This window comes from Drosophila serrata, unplaced genomic scaffold (assembly GCF_035046125.1).
Source record: "Drosophila serrata isolate PLE 108 unplaced genomic scaffold, ASM3504612v1 contig_241, whole genome shotgun sequence".
Taxonomy (NCBI): Eukaryota; Metazoa; Arthropoda; class Insecta; order Diptera; family Drosophilidae; genus Drosophila; species Drosophila serrata.
The window spans coordinates 3891759-3919378 of NW_028257139.1; the positions used below are offsets into that span (position 1 = coordinate 3891759).

Genomic DNA, 27620 nt, shown 5'->3' on the forward strand with positions numbered 1-27620 from the left:
CCATTTATGTGCCAGCGAAGGATAAATATATCCGGCAGCCCTGTCTGCCTAAAAACAAGAAAACTTGATTTAAACTTTATAGTTAAACCTATGCAAAAGGAAGATTGTCCCATAAACGGCATCGCAATTATGAACATTTTGATATACATATGTTTCATCAAAATCCGTTCAGCCGTTAATGAGAAATCCCAACTTTTTAATGTATTGCCGTAAATGTATGTATGAATGTATGTGTGAAAGTTTGACGAAGAATATTAAATAAAAGAATGTGATTTAAACTTAATGGTAGGACGTATGTATGTACATACATATGTATGCAAATGGAACAAACGGCACTGTAGTTCTTTACATTTTAATCTATTTTATACTAGTAAAAGTGTATAGATGGCTAAGTGGAAAGTTTTATTTAGATAGCTTTAAATAAGAGGGTCTAGTTTGCATATAATTGGTCTGACAGACAGACAGACATAGCTAAATCGACTATACTGTTGATGCTGATCAAGAATATATATACTTTATATGGTCGGAAATAATTTATTCACTGCGTTGCAAATTTTTGACCTGAAATCATATTACAAGGCAAGGGCATTGAAGCACCAGATTTGAGAAGCAAATTTTCGAAATAACATTTAATAGTCTGCCCAATAAATGATATCGTTATTCTAAGCAATTTGGTAGGTGTTTCATCGAAATCCCTTTAGTAGTTTTGGAGAAATTAACATTTGAATTACTAATTTATATACTAAGGAGGCATGATTATGCACCCCTGGTACCCAACTGCAATTAATGAAGAGTCGGGATTTCTCATAAACGGCTGAACGGATTTTGATGAAACATAGATCAAAATGTCCAGAACTGCGATGGCGTCTATGGGACAGTCTTCCTTTTGCATAGGATTAACCATAAAGTTTAAATCAAGTTTTCTTGTTTTAAGAAAGGCAGGGCTGCGGGATATATTTATCCTTCGCTGGCACATAAATGGAAATAAATAAAAAAGTTGAGATTTCTTATGAACGACTGAACGGATTTTGACGAAACGTGGATCAAAATATTCAGAATTGCGATGCCGTTAATGGTACGATCTTCAGTTTGCATAAGTTTTATAATAAAGCTTAAATCAAATTGACTTAATTTTAGGCAGACAGTGCTGCCAGATACATACAATTCTTCGAAGGAACATTTATGGAAATAAATGAAAAAGTTATGTTTTCTCTTGAACGGCGATTTTGATGAAACATCTACCAAAATGCTTGGAATGTCAATTCCATTCATGGGGCATGCATATTTTATACAATTGTTTAAATGGTCAATAGGAATATTTTCTGGCGGGCTATTCATCGATAGGGTGTGGGAGGCGCCCATATCGATATGAAGCCAGTGATTGTGAATGAGATCGGGAAAAGATAGCGTTAATTTTTAAAAATCTGTGGGTAAGATTTAATTCGAAATTATAGAATATTTGTGCCCATCGTTTGAGATACCGTGCAAGTTTGCACGCGTTCATTTAAGGGCGTAAGATATTTGTAGCGTCGATTTTGCTTGTCGGGGTGGGGCATAGCATTCCGCCGCATATGTGCACGTGTTCGTACATCAAAGTAATAAGCCTTACAATTTTGGATGACTTATTTTGTATAAAGTTGACCCCTAGGTTAGATCACTGTTATGCGATTTGCTCAAAAACTGACGGTTTAAAGAAATTGAAACTTGGTAGGCGTAAATAGTTAATTTTTTTTTTTAAGCATTTTAAAACTTTATTTTATTCTTATTAGTGCCTTAATTACGAAATAAATTTTAAATTAAAGATCCCCTGCATGTTCCCTTTTGCCACCGTTCCATTTCGACGCTAACTTCGACGCTAATTTGTCGGGCATCGCAACTGCTGGTCTGTCTGTATATAAACTCTGCCAACGGTCACACTAAAGGGGAGTGAAATTGATTTTCTGATAAAAATTTTCGCTCGGAACTTTGTGCGAATCCTTTGGAGGCAAACTTTCCGTACAGGTTCCAAACAGGTGGACAGTCTAACCAGCAGACAGCGCACAAGATGATCGGCGGCCTGTTCGTCTACAACCACAAGGGCGAGGTGCTGATCTCGAGAGTTTATCGCGACGACATCGGGCGCAATGCCGTGGACGCCTTTCGGGTCAACGTCATCCACGCCCGCCAGCAAGTCCGTTCGCCAGTGACCAACATTGCGCGGACCAGCTTCTTCCACATTAAGGTGAGCTTTGGGTCTAGCATCGCCCACCGGATATTCGTCATCATCCGCACTTTTATCACTTGCAGCGAGCGAACATTTGGCTGGCGGCTGTGACCAAGCAGAATGTGAACGCTGCTATGGTGTTCGAGTTCTTGCTGAAGATCATCGAGGTGATGCAGTCGTACTTCGGCAAGATCTCCGAGGAGAACATCAAGAACAACTTTGTGCTCATCTACGAGCTACTGGACGAGATCCTGGACTTTGGGTATCCGCAGAACACGGACTCCGGAACGCTGAAGACCTTTATCACGCAACAGGGCATCAAGTCGGCCACCAAGGAGGAGCAGATGCAGATCACCTCGCAGGTGACTGGCCAGATTGGCTGGCGCCGCGAGGGCATCAAGTATAGGCGCAACGAGCTTTTCCTGGACGTCCTGGAGTACGTAAACCTGCTGATGAGCCCCCAGGGTCAGGTGCTCTCCGCTCATGTGGCAGGCAAGGTGGTTATGAAGTCGTACTTGTCGGGTTAGTAGCTGTAAACTAGTGTAATCGAGACCTATAGCTTTACAATCCTACTTCGTAGGCATGCCTGAGTGCAAGTTCGGCATCAACGACAAGATCGTAATGGAGTCGAAGGGCCGCGGTCTCTCGGGCAACTCCGAGGCAGAAACTTCTCGATCTGGCAAGCCGGTAGTGGTCATCGACGATTGCCAGTTCCATCAGTGCGTCAAGCTGAGCAAGTTCGAGACGGAACACTCAATCAGCTTCATCCCGCCGGACGGAGAGTTCGAGCTGATGCGTTACCGCACCACCAAAGACATTTCACTGCCATTCCGCGTCATTCCGCTGGTGCGCGAGGTGGGCCGCACCAAAATGGAGGTTAAGGTGGTGCTGAAATCCAACTTCAAGCCTTCACTGCTGGGTCAGAAGATCGAAGTGAAAATACCCACGCCGCTGAACACTTCGGGAGTGCAGCTGATCTGCCTCAAGGGCAAGGCCAAGTACAAGGCCTCGGAGAACGCCATTGTGTGGAAGATCAAGCGCATGGCGGGTATGAAGGAGACGCAACTCTCGGCTGAGATCGAACTGCTCGAGACGGACACAAAAAAGAAGTGGACCCGGCCGCCAATCTCTATGAACTTCGAAGTACCGTTCGCGCCATCCGGCTTCAAAGTGCGCTACCTAAAGGTGTTCGAACCGAAAATCAACTACTCTGATCAGGATGTGGTCAAATGGGTGCGCTACATCGGACGCAGCGGCCTTTACGAGACGCGCTGCTAAATCGGGCAGCGGCCAGCCATTAAGGAGCAGAAGTATCACAGTTGAATTTAACGAAATGAAAGGAGAACGTGCTACCGCATCTATTGGTATTTCCTCAATCAAATTGAAACAGCAGTTAATGTATTCCAAGATTAGTTCCAGCAAGGCCAGCGGGCGCCCGAATAGCAGGTCCATCCCCCGGATCCCATATATTGCCGTAAACCGCACACATTGCCTTCGCGCGCACTGGTTATGCGGGCGGAGTGTGTTCCCCATAGACATACCACTAGGTACTATTATTTACCCTACTCTATGTAATTGTAAACTATGTTGTTTTATACGCGTCGCGGGACGCCTCTCAAATCTCACGCTCACGTTTCCACAATTCTTATTTGTATTATCGTATTATAAAAAAATATATATATATATATATTAATCATTATTTTCATTGTGCAAAGAACAAAGGCGATAAATGCAACTAAACGTATTTAATAGACCAAAACTCTGTCAGCGCTATCAATATTGATATTCAATTGTTAATAATATTCGAATTGTTTAATAAATAGCATGATATATATACTAAAAGCCCTGCTCTCCATCTTTATCTGAGCTTTAGTCACTTTTTAGCTCTGATTCTCTTCAAACATAAGCTATTACTACCTCATAAATGTAATTTCTATATATATTTTCTCTTCTAGCCTTCGTTTATCGGATTGCTATCAGATGATAGATTGATGACCCGGTATTGCTCACAATAAAATAGCAAAAATACATTTACAGCCCCATAAATGAAGAATGGGCGGACTTTATGATCCCAACAAGTACTGTCTTTGCTATCAGGTGTGCACTGTGGTACAATCTCCATTTTAAGCTTACATTTAATTATGATTTTAATTTATGATTTTACCATAAAGAAGCAACTAGTTTCAAGCTGTGACTCATCCAGACGGCCAGCGTCAGCTTTGTTTGTTTCAGTGATCTTTGCCTTTCTAGTAAAAATTGCCTAAATAATGCCAGTTAGCATGAAAGCTTTGTGCTATCGTTGAAGGGCATTTCACAATTTTCCATTGAAGACAAATCAATGTCGCAGCACTGGCTGACTGACCGACCAATCAGTTTAGAAACCGCGATAAAGTTTACTTTGCAGTGTCTATAAAACTATTATTTGTTGGTGTTAGCTGTTGCCATCCCGACCGAGCAACCTTGGGGCTTCTCAACATCCAGATATTAATTAATTAGAACTGAAAATTTTAATAAAACCGAAAGACATCCGGTTTGTCAGTCTGAAGCTTTTGCTATTGTTATCACCCCACCGGCTTGGTCATCATTAGAGTGATAAGAGCCCCAAAAAACCAGTAGCGTAATTTTTCTTAACGGACACGTTACACGTAACACCATGGATGACATAGTTCCCGATGTTGTGGATGCGGTTCCCGTTGGCGATATCCAAGTCACCTACGGCGAAGGCAATGCGGTGAAACAGGGCAACGAGCTGACCCCCACCCAGGTAAAGGATGAGCCGAGTGTTACTTGGGAAGGTCTCGCAGGAGAGTCCGATCTGATAACTCTGCTGATGGTGGATCCCGATGCTCCCAGTCGCCAGGACCCCAAGTTCCGAGAGATCCTGCACTGGTCTGTGGTTAACATTCCGGGCAGCGATCTGTCGAAGGGTCAATCTGTAGCGGCCTATGTCGGAAGTGGCCCCCCCGAGGGCACTGGTCTGCATCGCTACATTTTTCTGCTCTATCGTCAGACGGGCAAGATAGAGATTGATACGCCCACTATTCCGAATACGTAAGGTATCTGATATCATCTATAATTCCTGTAGTGATGCATCTCTTTTGGCTTTGCAGTGTTCGTGCTGGTCGTTTGAACTTTAACGCCAGGGATTTCGCCGCCAAGCATGGCCTGGGGAATCCCATTGCCGCCAACTACTACCAGGCGCAGTATGATGATTGGGTGCCCATTCGGAACAAGACTATGACCGGCTAGTTTATGCATATATCATGCCGGGTTTTCGTTTACCCAACAATAAAATATAACCAATCGCTTATCTCGCTATCTATGCGTTGGGGTATTAACCGAAAGTGCACGGAACTGATTAGGCGGCGGTGGACTCTGTCTCGCGATAAAAGGCAGCCGATCGTGAATCCGGGCCAGAGTCACCTCGCTAAAGCCACACCGAGCAGAAGCAGCAGAACCCGCTAACATGGACACCGCCGGCATCATTCCCGACATCATCGATGTTAAGCCCGCCGCCAAGGCCACCATCACCTACCCATCCGGCGTTCAGGTGGAGCTGGGCAAGGAGTTGACTCCCACTCAGGTGAAGGACCAGCCCACGGTTACCTTCGATGCCGAGGCTGGCTCCCTGTACACCATTCTGATGGTGGATCCCGATGCACCCAGCCGCGAGGACCCCAAGTTCCGTGAGCTGCTTCACTGGTTGGTCATCAACATCCCCGGCAACAAGGTGTCCGAGGGTCAGACCGTCGCCGAGTACATCGGCGCTGGTCCCCGTGAAGGAACTGGCCTGCACCGCTATGTGTTCCTGGTGTTCAAGCAGAACGACAAGATCACTACCGACAAGTTTACGTCCAAGACCAGCCGCACTGGCCGCATCAACGTCAAGGCCCGTGATTACATCCAGAAGTATAGCTTCGGCGGTCCCGTGGCTGGCAACTTCTTCCAGGCTCAGTACGATGAGTACGTCAAGACCCTCATCGAGACGGTCCAGTAAACTGGCCACCAACTGATCAGCGCTCTGTGAAATAATAAATCTTAAATTCTAGTTCTCATAAAAATTTAGCTTGGTATTTCCGTAGAGGGTGGAGATCTATAGGGTTTAGGAATGCTCAATTTCTCGTACTTTCCTTAGACAGGAATGGAAAATTTCTTGATCCAAAATGGGTATCGAAAGTTTTAATTTCTACAGATATCTAGCAGTCGTGTTTTATAGTATGGGTATTTCTCAATTAATTTTAGTATGATTCATAATATAGATAGAGAATTTCCTTTAGTTTAGATATGAAATTGATTCATCAAAACTTTCAGTATCTATTTGAAATTATAAACGAGCTATGGACACCTGCATAGTCGGAACCTTTATAACTTGAGGGCCTTATCTGTTAAAAAAAAAGTATTATCTATCGAGTGAAAACATTTTTATTCATTATTTAAAAAACGAAGCCAACTATTACTATATCTTTATCTTTTTTCAAACCAGTGTTTCACTTATTCTATTTTCGTTACTTTAAGGGTAAACTCTAACCGGAAGTTCGAATATGTAAAGATATGTAAATAACCTAAGCCAAATCTATATTTCCGGAAATGTTAGGCCTTACCAGTTCCAAGTCAAAATCAACTTGCTTTTCATAGCCTATGCCTTTTTGTTGAAAAAGTCTGCCACCAGTTTGTTGAACTCCTCCGCATAGCGCAGGTGGATGTTGTGCTTGCCTTCGGGGAACTCGTGGTACTTAGCCTGGGGCAAGTGCTTCCTTAACCAGGGGATATGTTCTGCTGCTATCATGGGATCCTTTTTCCCGTGCAGAATAAAGGTAGGTGACTTTATTTGCTTCACTTCCGACCGACAAAAGTCACCATCTCTTTGGTCGTAGAATGCACAAGCGGCATCCACCCATTCGGCCCAGAGTTGAGCGAATCTCTCCACGCCGTACACCTTTTCCATGGGCTCACGCATACGTGGGGACCACTTGGCCACATCACGGATGTTATTCAAGGCCTTGACCTCATCTGCATTCAGGTAAGCTCCAGCTCCCCAGATAGCTAGGCGGTCCACAGCATCCGAATGGCGACCAGCGACGATAAGGGCTGTGATTCCTCCATCACTCCAGCCCAGGATGGAGAACTTTGGCCTATCCAGGGCTCGCATCAAATCCACCGCTGCCTGGGCATCCTCTCGGAAAAACTCCAGTCCAAACTTGCGCTGCGGAGGCACTGATTTGCCGTAACCCGGCGGATCCCAAGCGATGATCGTGTGTCCGGGGAGCAACTTGGGAAGCTGCTCGATCTGCGGCTTGAAGTCAGTCCAGGCAGAGCCCAGAGCTCCAGGCATCAGCAGAAGACTTCGCTCTCCACTGCCGGACTCTACAATGTGCAAGTCGGCGCCATTAACCCGTACTTTCCGCTCCGTATGCATTAACCGGGTGATAAGGGCGGAACGGGTTCCCAAACGACTGCCCAAATTGGCGAGCATTACGTAAGCGGATCCGGGCAGTGACTGTGCAGTACGGCAACAAACTTGGTCGGGTTTCAAGAGCACTTCAGATATCCGGCAGATGGTTTACGGCTTGTGCAAATCGTTTGGAAAAGACGCCTTGTAAAGTGCACTTGGAAAAGCTTCACTGATAACAACAGCTGTAAGTAAACGATCGGATTGGTGTGGCTGCACTTTTCGCGTATTCCATTTATACTAAATAAATATACTAAATTCAGTAGAGACCTAAAAACCGTTATTAGTTCAAACAGAACACGAAAATGATCAATTTTAATTGAATTATATTAAATTGAATATTTTCGGAAAAACATTTTTAATTCAAATTTTGCAAAAAATAAAAATCTAGGAATTAAAGAAAGAGTTGCCACATTTCATGCGTAAAACCGTTACTTATGGCGCTCTTTTTAAATATGAGCTTTTTCTTTTCCATTAGCTTTTCAATATTCCCACTTCCCGCTTTAGTCCTCGAACGTCATCACTACGAAGGACAATGGCCAGCACGTGCTGGCATTTGTTTAGCCTTTAGCGTGCGTTAAAAAAATTATTAAAAAATGTAAGTGCCACAGGAAACAGAGAAGTCCCTGTCGTAATGGTCAGTGCGTGATTGGTGTGCTCAAGTTAATGTGCGTTCGCTTGTGGCCACGATTTATGGCGGCGACGGCCTTGCAATTGCTTATTAAGGCAGTGGGGAGAGTGGGAGTTAAAGACACCCAAACGACCACACATTCCGTTGCAAATGCAAATCGAATTCGAAACCAAGTTGTCGAAGTTGCGTAGTAAATGTCAAGGAATTTACACGGGTCGTCTCAGTGATAACGTAGTGTGCGGGGGGAGCGAGGGAGTGGGCAGCCAAGTGTGACCACATGGACGCCCACACACGAGTTCGTGTGTATGTATGCGTGTCCCATCTAATACGCTTTGAGTGGTGCAGGTTATGAACCTGCGTGCTGTGCGCACATTTCGCCTGTGTGGGTGAGTGGGCAGCTGGTGTGTGTGGGTGTGTGTACGCCTTGGTGTGTTAGTAGTACGCATATGCATGCCTCGTGCGAAGTAAGCGAGCTTTTAATTTTTGGCATTCCCGTACACTACACACAAGGCGCACGGCCTTTCGGTCATTCGTAGCATACTTTTTAGGGCAGCACACTATAGAAGTAACTTGAATAGGACACATCCTTTATTATCCTATTAAAAGTTAGCTTTAATCATTTTTTAATTTTAATCAAAAAAAAAAAATGAAGCCACAGTTTCGCAGCTATATATTCTATTAGAGCGCCCAATTCACGTCGCCTAGGCCGCTCCATTGGCTTTTTGTGAATAAGCTGGCGGAGCTTTCGTTATCCGCTGGAAACAGTGCGAGGAAATTAAGTTTGAAATTGCAGTTCAGTCTTGTCGTGGATGCAGCGCGGGATCGATAACGGAGCCAAGAGCAGCGGAAGAAGGTGCTGCGGAGCAAATTTCGACACACAAAATTTTTGTACCCCCAAAAAAGTTGAACAAAGAAATCTGCAAAAATAAATTCAACCCCCCGACATTAAATAAAAGCACGCCGCGGCAAAGGCAATCCCGAATCGTTATATAAAATTAAAGTCAAAGAAGATAGAAAATTAATTGTGTAATTGAAAAATCAGAGTGTGTGTGAAAAAAATCGTATCAAATCAATAGCCGTCAATCGATACGCATAAATAACTAAGTAGTTGGCTGAATGAAGGAATAATCCCCCTTTCTGGGGCCAGTGAAAACGCTTTGCTTCTTGTGGTCTTGGAAAATTTTTCGCCTATATCCTCGACATGCAGTGAAAATTTTTTCCGATTTTTAGTATGTACATGTACGTTGGAGCGCTCGTGGGCGCCTCAGGCTCGGGTGGCAGGGGTATCCGTATCCGGCAAGCTTTCGGCCCCACAACCACCATAGCCATCACAACCGCTTCATCTAGTATCACAGTGTGACACGGTCTCGATGCGATGCAATTATTCTAATTACTTGGCCAAATTAAGTGTCAAAAAAAAGTGAAATAAGCGAAATGACAAAAACTTAAAGTGCAAAGCATTAAAGAACAAGAAACCAAGCGAAATCCGAAGCAATAATCAGTGCAGTTCCGTTAACAGCGCCCAAACACCGTTAACAGCCGCAGCCAACTTCGCCTGCCAGAGCTTTCGCTCTCTTGTACTTTCGCGCTATATCCGGATGAAAGCGGCAGGCGCGGATAAAACGATTCCCGAGTAACACTAACACAAGGACACACGACGCAGGAAGGACGGGAAGAAAGCTCTTGCTCAAGGACTGGAATACGCGAAAAGAGAGCAAACGACGCGAGAACATAGCGACACTTTACGTTTACGCGCGCAACGTGCGTAGGTGCGTCTGTGTGGGTGAGGCGAACGTGTGACTGTGCCGTGCGTGTGCGTATCCTTGCGCGTGTACGTGGTGCTGTGCGTGTGAATGAAGGCGCCAAGTGCAACATATCAGGACTCCGCCATTATTAAGAACCATGCTCCTGTGTCAGTGACGACAGCCAAGCCACCGATTATGGACAAGGAACACGCTAATCCGGCGGAGCTCCGGCTCCTGCCCACCCACGCTTCTGCCTCCGCCTCCTTCGCCTGCCCGGACTTGCGGTTCAACAAGGCGCGCCGCCGGCGGAGAAGCGATTCAGCAGTGCCTCCCATGGTGGTAGAATACCGCCGCTCCTACCGCGTCCTCATCGTCAGCGCCCTGCTGGTCAGCCTGGCGGCCAGCTTTGTGACCCTCAGCGCCGGTTTCCAGCTGGACGGATCGCAGAGCTCCTTCTATACCTTTCGCAAGTGGTACACCGGTCTGAACGGAACCCTGGAGCTGGAGTTCAAGACGGAGCAGCCCAACGGACTGGTACTCTACACCGACGACGGCGGCACTTATGACTTCTTCGAGCTTAAGCTCGTCGAAGGCGCCCTCCGGCTGAGGTATAATCTGGGCGGAGGAGCCCAGATCATCACCGTGGGTCGGGAGCTGCACGATGGCCACTGGCACAAGGTGCAGGTGCTGCGCAACGATGAGCAGACCTCCCTCATTGTCGACGGCGTCTCCCAGCAGCGATCCACCAAGGGCAAGGAGTTCCAGTTCGGCAAGTTCGCCAGCAACTCGGATGTGTATGTGGGCGGTATGCCCAATTGGTACAGCAGCAAGTTGGCGCTGCTCGCCCTGCCCAGCGTCATCTTCGAGCCGCGCTTCCGGGGCGCCATCCGGAATCTGGTCTATGCGGATCAACCGGGCGGCTCCACACGGCGCCAGGAGATCAAGCAGCCGCGCGACATCAAGTGCGGCGATGTGCCCTGTGATCACGGAGAGCTGCCCGCCCGCGAGAGGCCTTTAAGGGTGAGTTATATATATGTATATATAATACTAAAATATATTTGTTATTATATATAGATTATAATTATTTCCTATATATATAAAATTATTCTTTTACATATTTGTTCATTTGTATAACCTTAGAGGGTATTATAATTTTGGTTAGATGCTTCTAACGATGTGAAGGAGTCATTTCCGACCCTATAAATCATATATATTCTTGATCAGAATCAACAGTTAAATCGATTTAGATATGTCTGGTTGAAAAATAAATATTCGAAATTTTTTTAAAACTTTATGGGGTTACATCATTAAAATTTTCAAAATTTGAGAAAAAATTTAATTTCTTAAAATTATAAATAGAGTATGCAGATCTGTTAAGCTTATAAAAACTAGCTTAGAAATGGTTTCCGAATTAAAATTAATGCATTTTTGGCTTAGCTATGAGATCTTTAAAAATTAATTTGTCGGAAAATTTGTTACATAAAAATATTGAAAAATATCGATTCAAAGAATGAGTTTATTTTAAGCTTTCGGTTTGATTCAATAATTACATTGCAAACTGCAAAGATCTATTTTGGCGACTCAAAGAAAATTAAACGAAGGAAAAGTTATTATTACAAATACATTTCTATTTAAATATAAAGCAAATTATATCATATTTTTCGAATGTGCTCCCATTTTCCCGTGTTGTAAACTGAAATAAATCCTGATTACAAAGTTCCTTAGCTTCGCTTAACCCTTACAATATATAAAATTACTCCTGCAGGGTGTTCGGGGCAATACGACAGATGCCTGCGAGCGGAACGATCCCTGCCAGCATGGCGGCATCTGCATATCTACTGATTCCGGTCCAATTTGCGAGTGTCGAAACCTCGAGTACGATGGCCAGTATTGTGAGAAGGAGAAGGCGCCATCGGAAGCAACGTTCCGCGGTACACAGTTCCTCTCCTACGACTTGGGCCAGACGGGCGCCGAGCCGATAGTGAGTGCCCAGGATGCCATATCCTTCTACTTTCGCACCCGCCAGCCCAACGGTCTGCTCTTCTATACGGGTCACGGCACGGACTATCTAAACTTGGCCCTTCGCGATGGAGGTGTCTCCCTAACCATGGGACTGGCCAACGGCAAGCAAGAGATGCACATAAAGCCATCGAAGGTGCGCTTTGACGATCATCAATGGCACAAGGTCACCGTGCACCGTCGCATCCAGGAAATCTCATCCATCACCAGCTTCTGTCGGGTGAGTAATTAATTGGTTCTCTGGGTTTTAGAGTTTCAAGGGAGATCTTATCTTCCAGCTGGTCACCGTGGTGGACGATGTGTATACGGATCACTCGCACATTGCTGGCAAATTCACCATGTTATCCTCGTCGCGTGTCTATGTGGGCGGAGCCGTTAATCCAAGGGCGCTTCTGGGTGCCCGTGTCCACAACAATTTTGTGGGTTGCCTGCGGAAGGTGGAGTTCTCGGCAGACACTTTGAATCTGAACCTAATAGACCTGGCCAAGAGCGGTTCGAAGCTCATTCAGGTGGCTGGCAACTTGGAGTACCAATGCCCCAGTGGTGACCCTCAGGATCCCGTGACCTTCACCACCCGCGAGTCCCATCTGGTAAGTCAGATTCTAATTGAGAATAGTAGCACATATCACTTATATTGTTAATTTCTTCTGCTTAGGTCTTGCCTCCCTGGGAAACTGGCAAACAGAGTTCCATCAGCTTCAAGTTCCGCACTAAGGAGCCCAACGGCATCATTGTCCTGGCAACTGGATCTAAGCAACCACGGGCCAAGAATGTAAGTTTCCTGAATTATGTTCCCAATTTTACTTATGGTGAATTAATCCTCAATATCAACCAGCCCGTATTGATCGCAATTGAACTGCTGAATGGCCACATCTATATCCACCTGGACCTGGGATCCGGAGCCTCAAAGGTGAGGGCCTCAAGACGACGCGTGGACGATGGCGATTGGCACGACCTAATTCTCCGGAGAAATGGACGCGACGCCAAGGTGAGCGTGGATGGGGTGTGGAATGATTTTCGCACGCCCGGAGATGGAACCATTCTCGAGCTGGACGGGCACATGTACTTGGGCGGCGTGGGACCTGCATACAATAGTGTGGCCTGGCCGGCGGCCATTTGGACCGCTACCTTGCGTCAGGGATTCGTGGGCTGTTTGCGTGACCTGGTGCTGAGTGGCAAGGCGATCGATATAGCGGCCTTTGCACGCGTCCAGGACTCGGGTGAGTAGTGCCGTGTAGCATTGTCACGCCAGCGATAGTCAACCACTGATAATCCACTTGGGAGCAGCCTCCGTGAAGCCCTCGTGCCACGTTCAGAGCAACGTGTGCAACGGCAATCCCTGTCTGAATGGCGGCACCTGTCTGGAGGGCTGGAACCGCCCGATCTGCGACTGCTCGGCTACTCTGTACGGCGGACCCACCTGCGGCCGGGAGCTGGCCACGCTGGCCTTCAATGGCAGCCAGCACATGACCATCTGGCTGGGCAATGGACAGGGAACGAAGACGCAGACCGAGGAGCTGGTCATTCGCTTCAAGACTTCACGTCCTGCTGGACTTTTGCTGCTGACCAGCGCTGAGTCCAATTCACCGGATCGGTTGGAGATTGCTCTCGTGGCGGGAAGGGTGCGGGCCAGTGTCCGGCTGAGTGACAGGGAGAAGGTGAGTTGGCCCGGGGGGTGAAATGTCTTTATGTTTGTCCTTAAAATTGGAAAGTCGCCTTTAATTATGAGGCAGGAACCAGTACCCAAAGAGATAATGATTTTAATTTCTCTGGGAAATGTTTCTATTAATTCCTCATTGAGTTGCCAATATTGAAGGCGACTTTCCGAAATGTAGGGACAGTTTTTCTGAGCCTTTGAATAATTCCCTTGCAGAACCTGCTGGCCGGCCAGTCGGTGCTCAATGACAACAACTGGCACACGATCCGATTCTCGCGCAGAGCCTCCAATCTGCGCCTACAAGTCGACGGGGCTCCCCCCGTCAGGGGTATGTTATGTATGTATCAACAGCACATCTATGCCCTACTACGTGTCGTGCCGTGTCGTTTTTTTTTACCAACCAACCAACCAACCAACCAACCAACCAGTCAACCAATCAACCAAGCAACCAACCGACTCCACGAGTTGTAAGAATTCCCCTCGATTAGCTTCCAAATGACCAGTGCTCCACGCACAGAACCAGGTTCAAGTTCAAGTAGGAATGCCAATGCCCCTCTCAGCAGGAAGGTGTGTGAAGGTGCTTCAGGACAGTTGAAAAATCAAAAAAGATACAAGCAAAGAAAAAATTGAATAAAAGAAAGGAGGAACGAAAGAAGAAAATCAATAACGAAGGAAAGTGCAGTCAGCAGCGCGTTTTCCGTTTTTAAGTTTCACTTTAAACCTTTTCATTTGAGAGCTTTTCAGTTAACAAACGAAACCTCAACACAATCTCACGAAACAACCAAAACACATGCGAACACACACACACATGCGATTACACCTGAACGAAATGCAGTTGAAATACTAACGAAAGAAAACAATTTGGAAAAGTATTTAGCCAGTTTATTTCCCTCTTCTCTCTCTCTCATTTCTCATGACACATTTCTCTCAAAACTTTCGTACTCCAATTATGATGATGATGAACTAAACAGCTCTACTGTCTATCTATCCACCTTTGTCTACCTCGCTCTGTATCTCTGAACATCGTTAAGCATCTGCAATATAGTTTGAACATCATAAGACACCAAGCTCCACATCCACATCCACATCCACATTCGACACCATTCCACACATTGTACGCCTCTCTGAAAGTTTGTTTGAATCATTCATGGCATATACTCATGCGAATCGAGTCAAAGTACCCATCGGAGGGATGGGTGTTAGACTCGATCGCATTATCAACAACTACTCATTCGTAATAATTTTTTATATACTTTGCTCTTGTAAGTTTCTCTCTCAAAACTCTTTCAAACATCTCGATGTTGTGTTTTCATTTGCGATACTTACTTACTTGGTTTGATTTCCCAGTTAAGATTGCCAATTCAATTCCAATTACAATTCAAATTCCAATTCCTAAGCCCACACAGTCAACGTATTCGAACGTAATGTAATCTAAATGAGTAAATGCGAACGCAAGTGAAAGTTGGACAGCTGTAAAGTATCAGCCTTAAATGTTATAAATACTTTCAATTATATTGATTGTCTTGTACATTGTTTTGTCCCCTGATTAATCGAGTTCTGTTTTCAGTTTTTCTTGGTTCATTTTGTGTTTATTAAGGGTTGCCGAAGATGGTCCTTTATAAACTGATATAAAACTATAATCCATAACATCCTTAAAGAAATATTTTAAATTAAACCTATATTTCCTTGGCAACCCAATGTATTATTTTCCACCCACTAAAAGATCCTTTGTTTATCCATTTGTTTTCTGTAAATATATATATCTGGAAATCAGTTTTCGTTTAAAGACCTATGATAATCTTAAACAATGAAAATGACTTAAATAATTTGCTGTACCATAACTTAAACGACACGTGCGGTATGTAAACGTTAAAAGGTGTTTGTTTCAGACGAATATCGAATGTAGAACAACGACCAACAACAACTACAACAACAGCTAATAACAATGTCAAATGCAAATGCAATTCCCTAATCACAAACGTGATCTAATGACCTTCTTGAAAAAAAAGAAAACAATAAATGAATGCAACCGAGAGAGCATTATAAAACGTAAAGAAAAGAAAAGAAAAAATATGCCACAGAGAAAATGAGTAAGGCGAAACAATGCAAAATGAACGGGAACGCAACGTAAATAATTTACAATGTACAATATCGTTTTTTTCCGTTTCATGTTTTAGGCGAGAGAAAAAAATCGACACGCAAGAACGCGGGGAAACATTTTTTTGCCCAAATCGCTCGATGAAAGTCACGCCATCGGCAAATTGCGATTGCTATTGCCAAATTGCTGCAAAATATGACTCCTTTTAGCCTGGCTCATTGAGACGAGAGGGCAAAACAATGTTTGAAAGCGCCCAGGGCTGTAATTTTGCACCATTTAATATGTAATTAGCTTTGTGTTAAGTAAACTCAACTATTCGTATACATCAATACAACAACAATACCGCAACCGCAACCAAATTGCAACTAACTAATCAAGCCTAACGTGTCTCACGTACAATTAGATTCTTGTTGTGTAAGTGTGTATAAACAAAAACCAAAAGCACTTTAATGGAAAAAATCGAAAGGAGAAAAAATCAATCAATGGCAGGCTATGGGGATGGCTACACAGAAAGAAAATGCTTGCAATGAACGCCAGTCTAAAATGTTTCATAGTAATGGTTTCCATTACTGTACCGATTTCAAGTCACTTAAGTGATGCGTAAATGTATGCTACATAAAATTTCATGATCAATTTGATGCTCATAACTTATTGCATTTATTGCAAATCTTTACCAAAATGTACAATATATTTCAAATTGAAACTTAAAACCAAGACATTTTCATAATTTAAAATCAAATAAATTCTTCAGGAAAGCATTCCTTAAATAATTAATAAATTATACAACTTATACAAGCATTTGTATAAATTATTTTCGCCCTTCAAAGGCTTTGTGTCCTTGTAGCCAGATCCTGCTCCTGCCACAACAAACACACTGAGACACACAACATTCACACACTGCCAACCGGAAGTCTTGCACACCTGCACAGGCACAGGCATAGTCACACACACCCAAACCCACACCCACACACTCTCTCTCGCACCGTTTGCACACACACTCACGTCACGTGAAGTGTTTGCATGTGAGCACCCGAAAGACAGGCATCAGCAGCAGCAGCAGCAGCAGCAGCAACAATAAAACCACGATTATAAGTAACTAGTAGCCAGAACCAAAACCAATAACTGTCAGTCAGAATGAAATAGCGTACCGCATGACCTGCTCACGATCTGAGCCCCGAATCCCCCGAATCCGGCTAGCCATTGTACAGTGTATTATAGTGTGTATTAACCAGTGTATATCGTATATATCGTATCGTTCGCCACCGCATCGTATCACTCTACTCAGTCCACTCAGCAGTTCAAGTGTATGAATAAGTAACTGTGAATGCGCCAAATTGCCAGCTGCAACAACAGTGGCCTACTTCGAATTCTACCCACCACATCGCTCTCTCTCTCTATATATATATTTCTCTGTCTCTCTATATTCTCTCTCTTTCTCTGCCTTTCTGTCGCTCTCTCCTTCCTCTCTCTCTGTCGCCAAAGTCATTTGCATGTCAAGATGTCAATCATTCGGTGGGCCAACGCGTCGTATGCGCAATGTGGCCGCTCGTTAAGGCTAATGCACCCTTATTAACTTAGACGTAGTCGTCGCACACACACGCACACACACACACACTCCGAACTACACTCAGACCAAAACACACAACACACAACAACATGAAACTCTCTAGGGCACAGATTAACACATTTACAAAAGTACAAAAGCATTACCATTGCCACGAGAAAAACCTGGACAGTAACCCCCCAAAAAACCCATCGATGTTTAGTTCAATGTCGTTCAGCAAAACTCCCCGAAATTGTTTTTTATTTTCTATATTTTTTCAATTAACATGGTTATTACCGATATTATATCTCTGTGACCTTTTCATTTTCTATTACTAGCCCGTTTGTAGGTTGCCTATTTTCTCATGATTTTTTTGAGCCATGCACAGCTGAGAGAAAAAAACTCAAATGAAATTAACTGAAATGTCACCGCCACCGTAATCGTATTGAAAATGTATCTCACACACCAAAACTAATCTAAGAAATGATATATAAGTATTTCTCAAATGTCAATCAATGCATATTCGTATGTAAACCAGAACAAAGCGCACCAACTAACTAATCTAACCTAGCGAACTCTTTACTTTTACTTACTTTCCTTTGGTTTGCGCTAACTAGCGCGAGCTAGTTTCCATTTACCATTTTCGATTTTCGATTATCGATTTCGTTTTGTCTTAATTAACAACTTAACTTAACTTAACTTAACTTACAACTACTATCCGTACCAGTACATATGTATTGTAATCTGCACCTTTCTTTAGTATGTACCAAGATGCAACGCAACAAATCAATAATAATAATAATAATAATTATACTCCAATCGAATTCCAACAAACATTCAGCCACCTGTCGAGTGAAAAAAAAACAATTGCTTGAAAAATCTATGAACCAAACTTAGATCTATGTCTACTAAAACCGCATACCTATATCTACTCAATACTCTTAATACTATATACTCTTTGACTACAAATGCGTATGTGCTTCTTGTCACCAACTATACTCCATATACTCTACTACTCGTATAAAAAAAAAAAGAATACCTATATATATCCAAGTATATCCATATGTATCCAATGTTAACGGTACTCCGCCTAGTCAACAACTTAGAGCAAAGCCGAGCCTGGCTTGACAACCCCATGGCGAGGCGCCCGAGTTTTATCCATTTCTTGTTTTTGGAAATATTCTTTGCACAGCCGAGACAATCCTGGGTCGCCACAGCACCATGGAGATCCGTTCGATCCACCTGGGAGGGCTCTTCCATGCCGAGGAGGAGATCCAGATGACTTCGACAATGCCGAATTTCGTCGGACAAATGCAGGGCCTGGTGTTCAATGGCCAGCGGTGGGTGTCCTCATCTTTTCAGTCCCGTTGATTTCTAGATCCCTATTTATGTTTTTTTCTCAGCTATCTGGACATTGTCAAGAGTCTGGGACCAGAGCTCTCGGCTCTGCCCAGCGCCACCTTCAAGCTGACAGCGCGCTTCGTGAACTCTCCGGTTGGACAGCCCTATCATGCGGCCACATTCCGCTCCAAGCACTCCTACGTGGGTCTGGCCATGCTGAAGGCCTACAACAGCATCTCGATTGACTTCCGCTTCAAGACCGTGGAGCCCAATGGTTTGCTGGTCTTCAACGGAGGACGGCGCAGTGACTTTGTGGCAGTGGAGCTGGTGAATGGACACATTCACTACACCTTCGACCTGGGAGATGGTCCGGTGACCATGCGGGATAAGTCTCGCATCCACATGAACGACAACCGCTGGCACCAGGTCAGCATTCGAAGACCCGGGCCCAAGACCCACACGCTCACGGTGGACGACTCCTTCGAGATCGTTAGCCTGACCGGAAATAATATGCATCTGGAACTGGCGGGCATCCTGTATATCGGTGGCGTCTTCAAGGATATGTATGCCAAGCTGCCGGCTTCGATCTCATCCCGATCCGGTTTCGAGGGCTGCCTGTCCTCACTGGACTTGGGCGACGCCTCCCCATCACTCACCAGCGATGCGGTGGTGCCCAGTTCCCTGGTGGTCAGTGGCTGCGAAGGACCCACCAAGTGCAGTCAGAATGCGTGTGCCAATAGGGGAATCTGTGTGCAGCAGTGGAATGCCTATGCCTGCGAATGTGATATGACATCCTACACAGGACCCACCTGCTATGATGGTAAGTGAAGGATAACTGAGACTCTTCAACTTTAAACTGTAAATAAAAATAATTTCCTTACAGAATCTATTGCCTACGAGTTTGGCAACAACAAGGGCATGGTGCAGTACACCTTCCCGGAGAATGCACAGGCCGACACCGAAGAGGACAACATAGCCTTGGGCTTCATTACCACCAGGCCAGACGCAGTGCTTCTGCGGGTGGAGAGTCACACCACCCAGGACTACATGGAGCTGGAGATCGTAGAGGGAAACATTTTCATGGTGTACAACATTGGTAGCGTAGATCTTCCGCTGGGCGAGATCGGCACAAAGGTCAACGATAATGCCTACCATGTGGTGAGGTTCCAGCGCAAAGGAGGCAATGCCACACTTCAGCTGGACGACTACAATGTGCAGGCCCTGACGCCGCAGAGTAAGTGCAGGGATATCTAATACCGGGGGTTATCTAATGCCAATTCCAATCTTCTTGTTCTTAACTTGCAGGCCACCACTCGACCGTGTTCAATACCATGTCCAACGTCCAGGTCGGCGGCAAATTCAGCCGCAACGGTCGCAGTCGCATCGAGCGGCCGTTCGCTGGCGTGATTGCCGGATTGTCGGTGAACAAGTTGCGAATCCTTGACTTGGCCGTCGAGCGCGACCCCCATATCACCATCCGTGGAGATGTTCAATTGGTAACTGGAGTATTAGATAGAAATGATCTGCAGAGAATGCAGCAGGTTAGGGAATTTATTTGAAATTTTATTTGAATTCCTCTCAACTTTCAACTTTCCAAGTATTTTTCTCATCGTAAACCAAGTTTATTCAAAATTCTTTCTTTAATTAAATACAAAAGAAACCAAAAAACGAAAATCTAACCAAAATTATTGTATTAATCCGCTTCATGAGTTGTGGAACCCCTTTTCCCCCAAAACGATTTGACACGATTTGACATAATTTGATTTAATATTTGGTTGCACCACCAATAATTACGAATATTGTACAGTTCCCAAGCACAATTTCGATATAGCCCGATAAATCGCATTGCCTTTAATCGTTGTACATTGAAGTCTCATCGTCATCAAAATCAAATGCGGGAAATTCGGTTCGACATTCAGTATAAACGTTAACTGTTCCAAACTAAACCAAAAGTATTAGCTAACTACTAACTGTATAAACCTAGTGTAAATGCTGCATTTGATTTGAAATTATGATTTCCCTCGGGAGCCTTCGTTTTTATTCTGTAAACGCTTTTGAACGCACCAACAAAATAACAAAATCGAGACTAAACAGCGTTTTGAGTTCCCCTTAATTTGTATCAATTGCTGCACAGCGCACATTACTCAATAATTGTGAATATATTTAAATATATATATATATACAGCCATATAAACTGATACTACCGATTTACTATGCACTAGAACTCGTCCGCACCAAATGCTGCATGACTCTAATCAAAGCTCACATCGAACATACATATGTATACTCAGACACTTGTTTAAGGAAGTCACTGGAGATTCGAAAGTAATTTAAAATCTGATTATTAAAGGATTTAAGTAACTTAATATCCTTTAACTCTTTAAAGTTTAAGGGAATCTTCAGGATGCCTGAGATTGTGTGAAATATCCCACAAGACTATAATATACTCTTCGAGATACATTTGCAATATAATACTTCATCTCCCGTGGCTTGCTACATACTCAAATCCATACACATATATACTTAATCAAGCAGCACCTAAGCAATTTACTAATGCAACTAACAAAACCCCATACAATAATCAACGCTTGGCCCGGCTGCCGCCAGATCAACTGAAGTAAAATTAGACTTTGAACTCTACTCGACAGACGCCGGCGAGTGGTTTCCCCGGTGCCCTAGACGATCTGATCTTCTCTGGAGCTGGGTCCGGGTGTCGTGGCGATGACGAGGACGAGTGCACGCCGCCCTTCGAGTCGGGCAGCGGTGATGATCTGATCACTCCTGTCTATGTGCCGCCCACCAAGCAGACGACCACCTCGCAGCAGGGAAATAGTCTGAGCACCGGCGGAGGCAGCAGCGGAGGAAGCGGTGGTAATACCAATGGTACGGAGAGAGCCTGCGATGACGAGGACTGCGTCCATGGATCCGGCGATTATGGTGAGACCACGGAGCAGTTTACCTCAACGAGCACGGCCAGAGGAGCGGGTGCAGGTGAGTTTACATTTTGTATTCAGCAATGTGGTGGTCTCATTTTGTCATTGGCATTTGGATCAATCACACACGGTCAAACAAAGGAAACACCACACAACACCAATGAAGAAAAACAAACACACACTTCATCTCAGACATTAGCTAGTCCCACTCAAAATTTGAATTAAGTATACACATTAAGTATACGCATCAAGTATACGCATCAAGTATACGCATCAAGTATACGCATCAAGTATACGCTCCGTTACCTTAGTAAAGTAGAGAACGTTTTAACGATTAAGCTGTGGGTTTCGTTGTGTTCAACTTCCAGTTCCAGTTCGAGTTGTAACCTATAATCGAATTTATATAATCATATAACCAATTAGTTAGTGACGCTTTGCCTTTTCAGTTTGTTTGTTCAATGCTCCACGGAGATCAAGGAAGCTATGCCAATGCTTTGACCGCTTACACATAAAAAATCAAAATCAAAACAGCCCCGAACAAACGTATATAACTATATAACTATATATATATATATATATATATATCGCCAATATCGCACCCCTTGCAATGCATCAACCCAACCAGAACCAAAATCCAACCAATCAGTCAGTCGCTCTCAGTCGCCGTGTCATCTTCAGCTCAGCTCAGATCAGCCCAAAAAAAACTAAAAAAAAAGAAAATATATAAAAACGAATCGCAACAAATGCAATGTCGCCTCTCCTTCATCTCCACAACTGTTGCTGATGATTGATTGCCTTCTAATTTGAACTGACAACGAGTACGCCTTATGTGTCTCTTTCAGAATGTGAAATCGCCTTCATATTTCTGACTGTGATTGCGCCATGGATACTCTGTAAATTCCCATAAGCAAACAAGCAATAAAAAAGCAAATAACAACCAAAGCAATGCACTTAGGCTAAGCTTCCAACTCTAGGCCTCTGTCAAAAAACTGTATAACTGTATAACTCCTAGTATTAACGAGAGCTAAACCACCAGCAACAGCAACAGCAACAACAACAACAACAACAACAACCAGAAACAACAACAACAACAGCCAGAAAACTTCAAGAACCAGAACAACAGCCACACCAATCATTGGCACAGGGTTTTGCGTTTGAGCGAGGGTTAAGCGTTAAGCGTTAAGCGATAAGGGTTAAGCGATATATATCCATATATATATATGTATGGTTATATATAGGTATGATGTATATGTTTTGTACATAGTAGCGATAAAGAAGAAGCCAATTCTGAACAAGTGTAAGATGTGATTTTTCCCGTTCTCCAGTTGCTCCTCTCCCTTCACATTTGTTCCCTCCTCGTTATCGTGTAGTTGTACCCGTGTTCTTCCAATTCCAATTTGTACATATCAGCACAGAAGGTCGTGCCAGGAGCGAGCAGGTCAAGTAGCACCCAAAGATAAGAATACACCACAAACACACACTCTCCCAACATACAAGCATATCTCTCAATATCTAAATCTCTATCCTCTCTAACTGTGTTGAATAAACTATGAAAAAGCAAAGCAAAACTGGCAGTTGGTATGATTTTTGGGGATGGGAAAACTCTTTAAGAACAATGGAAAATTCAAATAAAACTAGGTTACATTAATTATTATTTGAGGTTAATATTTATCTCAGGAGTCGCAACTCAAATACCTACACTTACAAGAAAACATACATATATGCCTAAGACCCCACTTGAGAACACTTGAATAAACCCAAACCGACTGCTTGCAGAGTCCAACAATGAGATGGTCACTATAACCACCACCGGGCGCAGCGATGTCACCACAGAGCAGCAGCAGCATGGCAGCAGCAGCAGCAGCAGTGGAAGCACTCCGTCCTATGCCACCACCCAGTCCAGCAGCAGCAGCAGCAGCAGCATCAGCAATAGCGGAAGCAGCACTCCCGGACAGCCGAGCACCACCAGCAGTGCGGCCACTACATCCACGCAGCGAGCCACTAGCAGCAGTACCAGCACGAGCACGACTACGTCCACTACGACCACAACAACCACTACTACACAGGCCACTCCGGCACCGGATGTAAGGAATACCGTAACGGAGCGGGAAACCACGCCGTATGATGTGTACAATGCAGGTATTGGTGGTTCTGGACGCAACGATCACGATCGTATGCAGCTGCCAGACGAGCACCTTCCACCGCCTCCGCCACCACTTCCGCCGCAGGAATCGCCACCCTATGGACCCTATGGTGGCAACACTTACAACACCAACATGAACAACTACCGGCCAAAGGGCAAGGGCGGACGAATCAACTCCATCGAGGAAGAACGCACTGCCATGATCATTGGCATTGTGGCTGGCATTCTCATCGCCGTGGTGTTGGTTATCCTGCTGGTCCTGTGGCTCAAGTCTAACGGAGATCGTGGCTACAAGACGGAGAGTGAGAAGGCAGCGGCCTACGGTTCCCACAATCCGAATGCGGCGCTCCTGGGTAACACTAGCACGAATGGATCCTACCATCAGCAGCGGCAGCACCATCATCAGGGCGGAGGTGGACCCGGGCAGCAGCAGCACCATGGCCAGCAGCAGATGCACAATGGGCACAACGGAAACGGAAATGGTGGTGGCGGTGGCGGCGGCGGCGGCATGATGTCCAGCGGAAGTGGGTCACTGGGCTACGGCAGCGATGGCCGGCCCCAGATGGCGGGACTGGTGCAGCCCAAGGCCAAGAAACGCGACTCCAAGGACGTTAAGGAGTGGTATGTGTAAGGCGTCGGGGTAGCAAGGAATTAACGTCAAATTAGCAATAAAATGCAATTAGTGCAAAGCCGAAAGCCGAAGTGAATGTCCCCCTAAGATACACATACGCATAACGTATATATATATATGAATATATATTTATTTAGCAGCCTCATAACGTTAATTAGACGCAGACACAGTCGACGACACTTGGATCGAGACCGAGACGAGAGTGTACAAATGAAAGGAAGGATAATAAGGGTGCGCCTTGCGCAGCTCGGTTCGTGGGCAATAAGCTGATAAGCTGATAAGCTGATAAGTTAGCGGCAAGCAGATAGACACGCAAATACTTTAGACGACAGCATCCGGTAACGTTTAGATTACGCCTAAGAAATTATAGCTTCAACTCAAGACTTGCTAATAACTCTAGCACGCGAGTGCGGCCACAACCATCAGCGAATAAGCATATAAAATACACTAAACGAGTAAACTATATATATATATATTATATATATCACAGCGTTATGATAAATTATGCCACTAGCCAATCAAGTAATTGTGTAAAATATTTCGCCACAAAAAGTATGCTACGAACAAGAACGAAGACCCCAGTAAACTGCAAGTCCTCTAGCGAATCCACTAAACAATTTAGCAGAAATTCAGCAATGTAAACGTAAAGTAATGGTAAATGGGGCTCTTTCTTTGCCTAGGCAGCGTGTAAAGTTACAAAAAAAATATGTGGTGCTGTAGACGTACGAGACAGGATATAGTCTGTCGACTACAATAATAATGATGATAATGATGAGGATTAAGATGAGTGCAAGAATTTATGCTATGGATTGTTTGTTGAATTGAAAGCGGCTTTAATTAGTTAAAAATGTAAATGATATAAACTAATGGATAACTAACTATGGAGAATCAAACAGAATAATACAAAGACACAGCATTAGTTACCCCACGATTTGATTTGGTTGACGTAAACGTGATGCGACTTTTTCGTTTGCGTGCAGCAACTTGATGCAAATTTTGGTTAGTCCCAATTCCTCAAATCCCGAGCCCAAAACACATATACTTTTTATATGTATTTGAGACTAAATATTGTCATCGCCTTGCATGCAATATGAACTCAGACATATCAAGTGACAAGACAAGACACCACACCACACTCACACGCATTAGGCACACGCTACACACACACACTAACACACACTCTAGGACACTGTAAGACACTGAAGCGAACCTACCTAGCTTTTCTACAACTACAACTGCTATTCAATGTGAGCGAAAATTACTTTACCGACAACAAAAAACCAAAAAAACGAGGAGAACATGCAACAATTTTACAGTATTATAGCAGCTTTAAGCGTATTTTTCGAAGCCAACGTGACGTATACACAATCAGCAGTCACCGCAAACACTCACACTCACACGCTTACACCGACACTCACGCATACGGGGATGCCACACAAAAATCGCAAATGATTTGATGATTTTTGTAGCCTGCTTCTAGGCGCAATTTCAATTAAAATCCTTGGCGATTCCTGTGTGCATCCTTTTATATCCGGAGCGAGATTCGACTTTCTGCAAGCCGCCATTTGGTAATTGAATTCAGTATCCAATAATATCAAAAATATCATTTTGATGCGCTATACTTAAAATTTTGCTTCACTATAAATACATAAATTAGTGTATCATTTTGGATCAAATATACAAGGAACTATATACACTCGATATACTTACGCACACTCACCAATCACAGATACACCCCCGATCTCACTAACACTTTCACGCGAAATTACTGGACATACTTCTCTAAAATTCTTAATGGAAAATAAGGCGAGGTATGCTGTATATACCTAGGAAAGTACTATATATTAACAAGAATATATATATATATATTTAACAACTAAAATACATATATACTGCATTTCAAAAAACTTTTGATATATTTTCGAGTTTTTTAAACCCTTAACTTGTATACAAAGAATGAGGAAGGAAGGCGAAAACGTATGTAGGGAGGAAGGCAGACAAACTAGCGAATCTAGCTGAAATGAACACCTAGGACAATTACAAGTACATAGCGAAACACGTACACGGACATAAATATAAATATATATATTATACAAGACATACACGCTACATCCAAACTATACTATTTATAAATGTACATCTATACAACATATACACGCATATAACTTACGAGTATAATTATAACGAAACAATTATTATTATGTATTACGTACGTCCCTTCGATTTGATAATGAATCCAAACGAGTAACGACAAATTTTAAGCGCTGTTGATAACCAAAAAATACAACCATTCCCACTTATCTATGTAACACTCTCTCCCAAACGGCTACGACAAACTCTTTCTCTCTATCTCTTCACAATGTTAATGCTGCACAAGGAAAACTCTGCATTTAAACTAAACCACAAAGTTTATTCATTTCGATTCAAGAGGAAACCAAAACGAATACCAAAAACAAAATTAAATATATAACTAATTATACAAATTTGCCTTGCGATTTATCAGAGAGCACACACACATACACACAAACAACACATACGAATTCAAAGGGAATTTCGAATATCCGCCCCGGCTAACTTCTCTTCATTGTGTTTCCACAAATTAATTACAAGTTATTTATCCGAATTCGATGAAAATAAAAATAAAATTAAAAGCAAAGGGCAAACCACACTTAAGTCAAGGTAAATGTTATGTATGATATAGTGACAGGGGGAGAAGCGTAAAGGACGAGTACAGTTAGTTGTATGTGTAACAGTAACATAGTTAAAGCATGTAACGTAATAGTTCAAGGATCGGAAGCGATGTGGAAGCGCAGGTGCCGGGCAGATGAGAGCAAGGAACGATCGCCAGTATCGGTACTAAAACTTACTTCTACTTAGGCTTAATATCATTGTTATCTAATCTATACATAAATATATAAACCGAAACACAACACCCACATATATGACAAAGAATATGTATTGGACGCGCAGCGCTTGAGCTGTGCCTACTTATAAATATATATATATATATATATTTAACAAAATTGTATCGTGTATGTATATGTAGCGGCAGTGATTGTTAAAGAAATTGCTTTGTTTTGTGTTAGATTTTTTAATTTACGAAAAGAAACCCAAAAAAACAAAATTGTAAAACGCATACAAATACAGAATGACTGACAAAACACAGAATTATAACATTGCATATAATAAATATAAATAAAAATATAATTGAAAACAAAAAAAAAAAG

The 27620-nt window shown here is 43.6% G+C and overlaps 5 protein-coding genes and 1 long non-coding RNA gene across 20 annotated transcripts; 4 read left to right on the forward strand and 2 right to left on the reverse strand.

The window, feature by feature from the left end:
• The first annotated feature begins 1823 nt into the window (after nt 1-1823).
• AP-2mu (adaptor protein complex 2, mu subunit) lies at nt 1824-4045 on the forward strand. The gene is made up of 3 exons (XM_020958023.2): nt 1824-2221; nt 2287-2725; nt 2784-4045. Exons 1-3 carry the CDS (start codon nt 2045-2047, stop codon nt 3479-3481), a joined length of 1314 nt encoding a protein of 437 aa, XP_020813682.1. The 5' UTR covers nt 1824-2044; the 3' UTR covers nt 3482-4045.
• Nucleotides 4046-4512: 467 nt separating this feature from the next.
• LOC110188550 (serine hydrolase BPHL) lies at nt 4513-18544 on the reverse strand. Of its 4 annotated transcripts, none has more exons than XM_086831961.1 (3): nt 18385-18544; nt 6805-7837; nt 4513-6224 (listed from the first exon to the last, which is right to left on the reverse strand). In XM_086831961.1, exon 2 carries the CDS (start codon nt 7674-7676, stop codon nt 6840-6842), a length of 837 nt encoding a protein of 278 aa, XP_086688087.1. In that variant the 5' UTR covers nt 7677-7837; nt 18385-18544; the 3' UTR covers nt 4513-6224; nt 6805-6839. The 4 variants fall into 4 exon arrangements, 2 of the variants coding, with proteins under 2 accessions (XP_086688087.1, XP_020813966.2); XR_015271453.1 differs by lacking the exons at nt 4513-6224; nt 6805-7837 and adding exons at nt 12930-13687; nt 15027-17733; XR_015271452.1 differs by lacking the exons at nt 4513-6224; nt 6805-7837 and adding exons at nt 12930-13687; nt 15027-18190.
• On the forward strand, nt 4857-5513 carry LOC110188551 (protein D3). The gene is made up of 2 exons (XM_086831963.1): nt 4857-5257; nt 5311-5513. Exons 1-2 carry the CDS (start codon nt 4857-4859, stop codon nt 5450-5452), a joined length of 543 nt encoding a protein of 180 aa, XP_086688089.1. The 3' UTR covers nt 5453-5513.
• On the forward strand, nt 5670-6264 carry Pebp1 (Phosphatidylethanolamine-binding protein 1). Its single transcript, XM_020958309.2, has one exon. The coding sequence runs from the start codon at nt 5670-5672 to the stop codon at nt 6198-6200; it is 531 nt and encodes a 176-aa protein (XP_020813968.1). The 3' UTR covers nt 6201-6264.
• On the forward strand, nt 8164-27619 carry Nrx-1 (Neurexin 1). Of its 12 annotated transcripts, none has more exons than XM_020958390.2 (13): nt 8164-11048; nt 11794-12267; nt 12326-12637; nt 12703-12819; nt 12883-13267; nt 13335-13705; nt 13921-14041; nt 18538-18685; nt 18749-19506; nt 19570-19920; nt 19992-20227; nt 21314-21677; nt 23396-27619. In XM_020958390.2, the coding sequence occupies exons 1-13, from the start codon at nt 10137-10139 to the stop codon at nt 24391-24393; spliced, it is 5547 nt and encodes a 1848-aa protein (XP_020814049.2). In that variant the 5' UTR covers nt 8164-10136; the 3' UTR covers nt 24394-27619. The 12 variants fall into 12 exon arrangements, with proteins under 12 accessions (XP_020814049.2, XP_020814052.2, XP_020814054.2 ...); XM_020958393.2 differs by having other exon boundaries at nt 21335-21677; XM_020958395.2 differs by having other exon boundaries at nt 19992-20182; nt 21335-21677.
• Nucleotides 19623-19977, reverse strand: LOC147643916 (uncharacterized). Its single transcript, XR_015271454.1, has 2 exons — nt 19839-19977; nt 19623-19739 (listed from the first exon to the last, which is right to left on the reverse strand). It is a non-coding gene; the product is annotated as an uncharacterized LOC147643916 (long non-coding RNA).
• Nucleotide 27620: the final 1 nt, after the last annotated feature.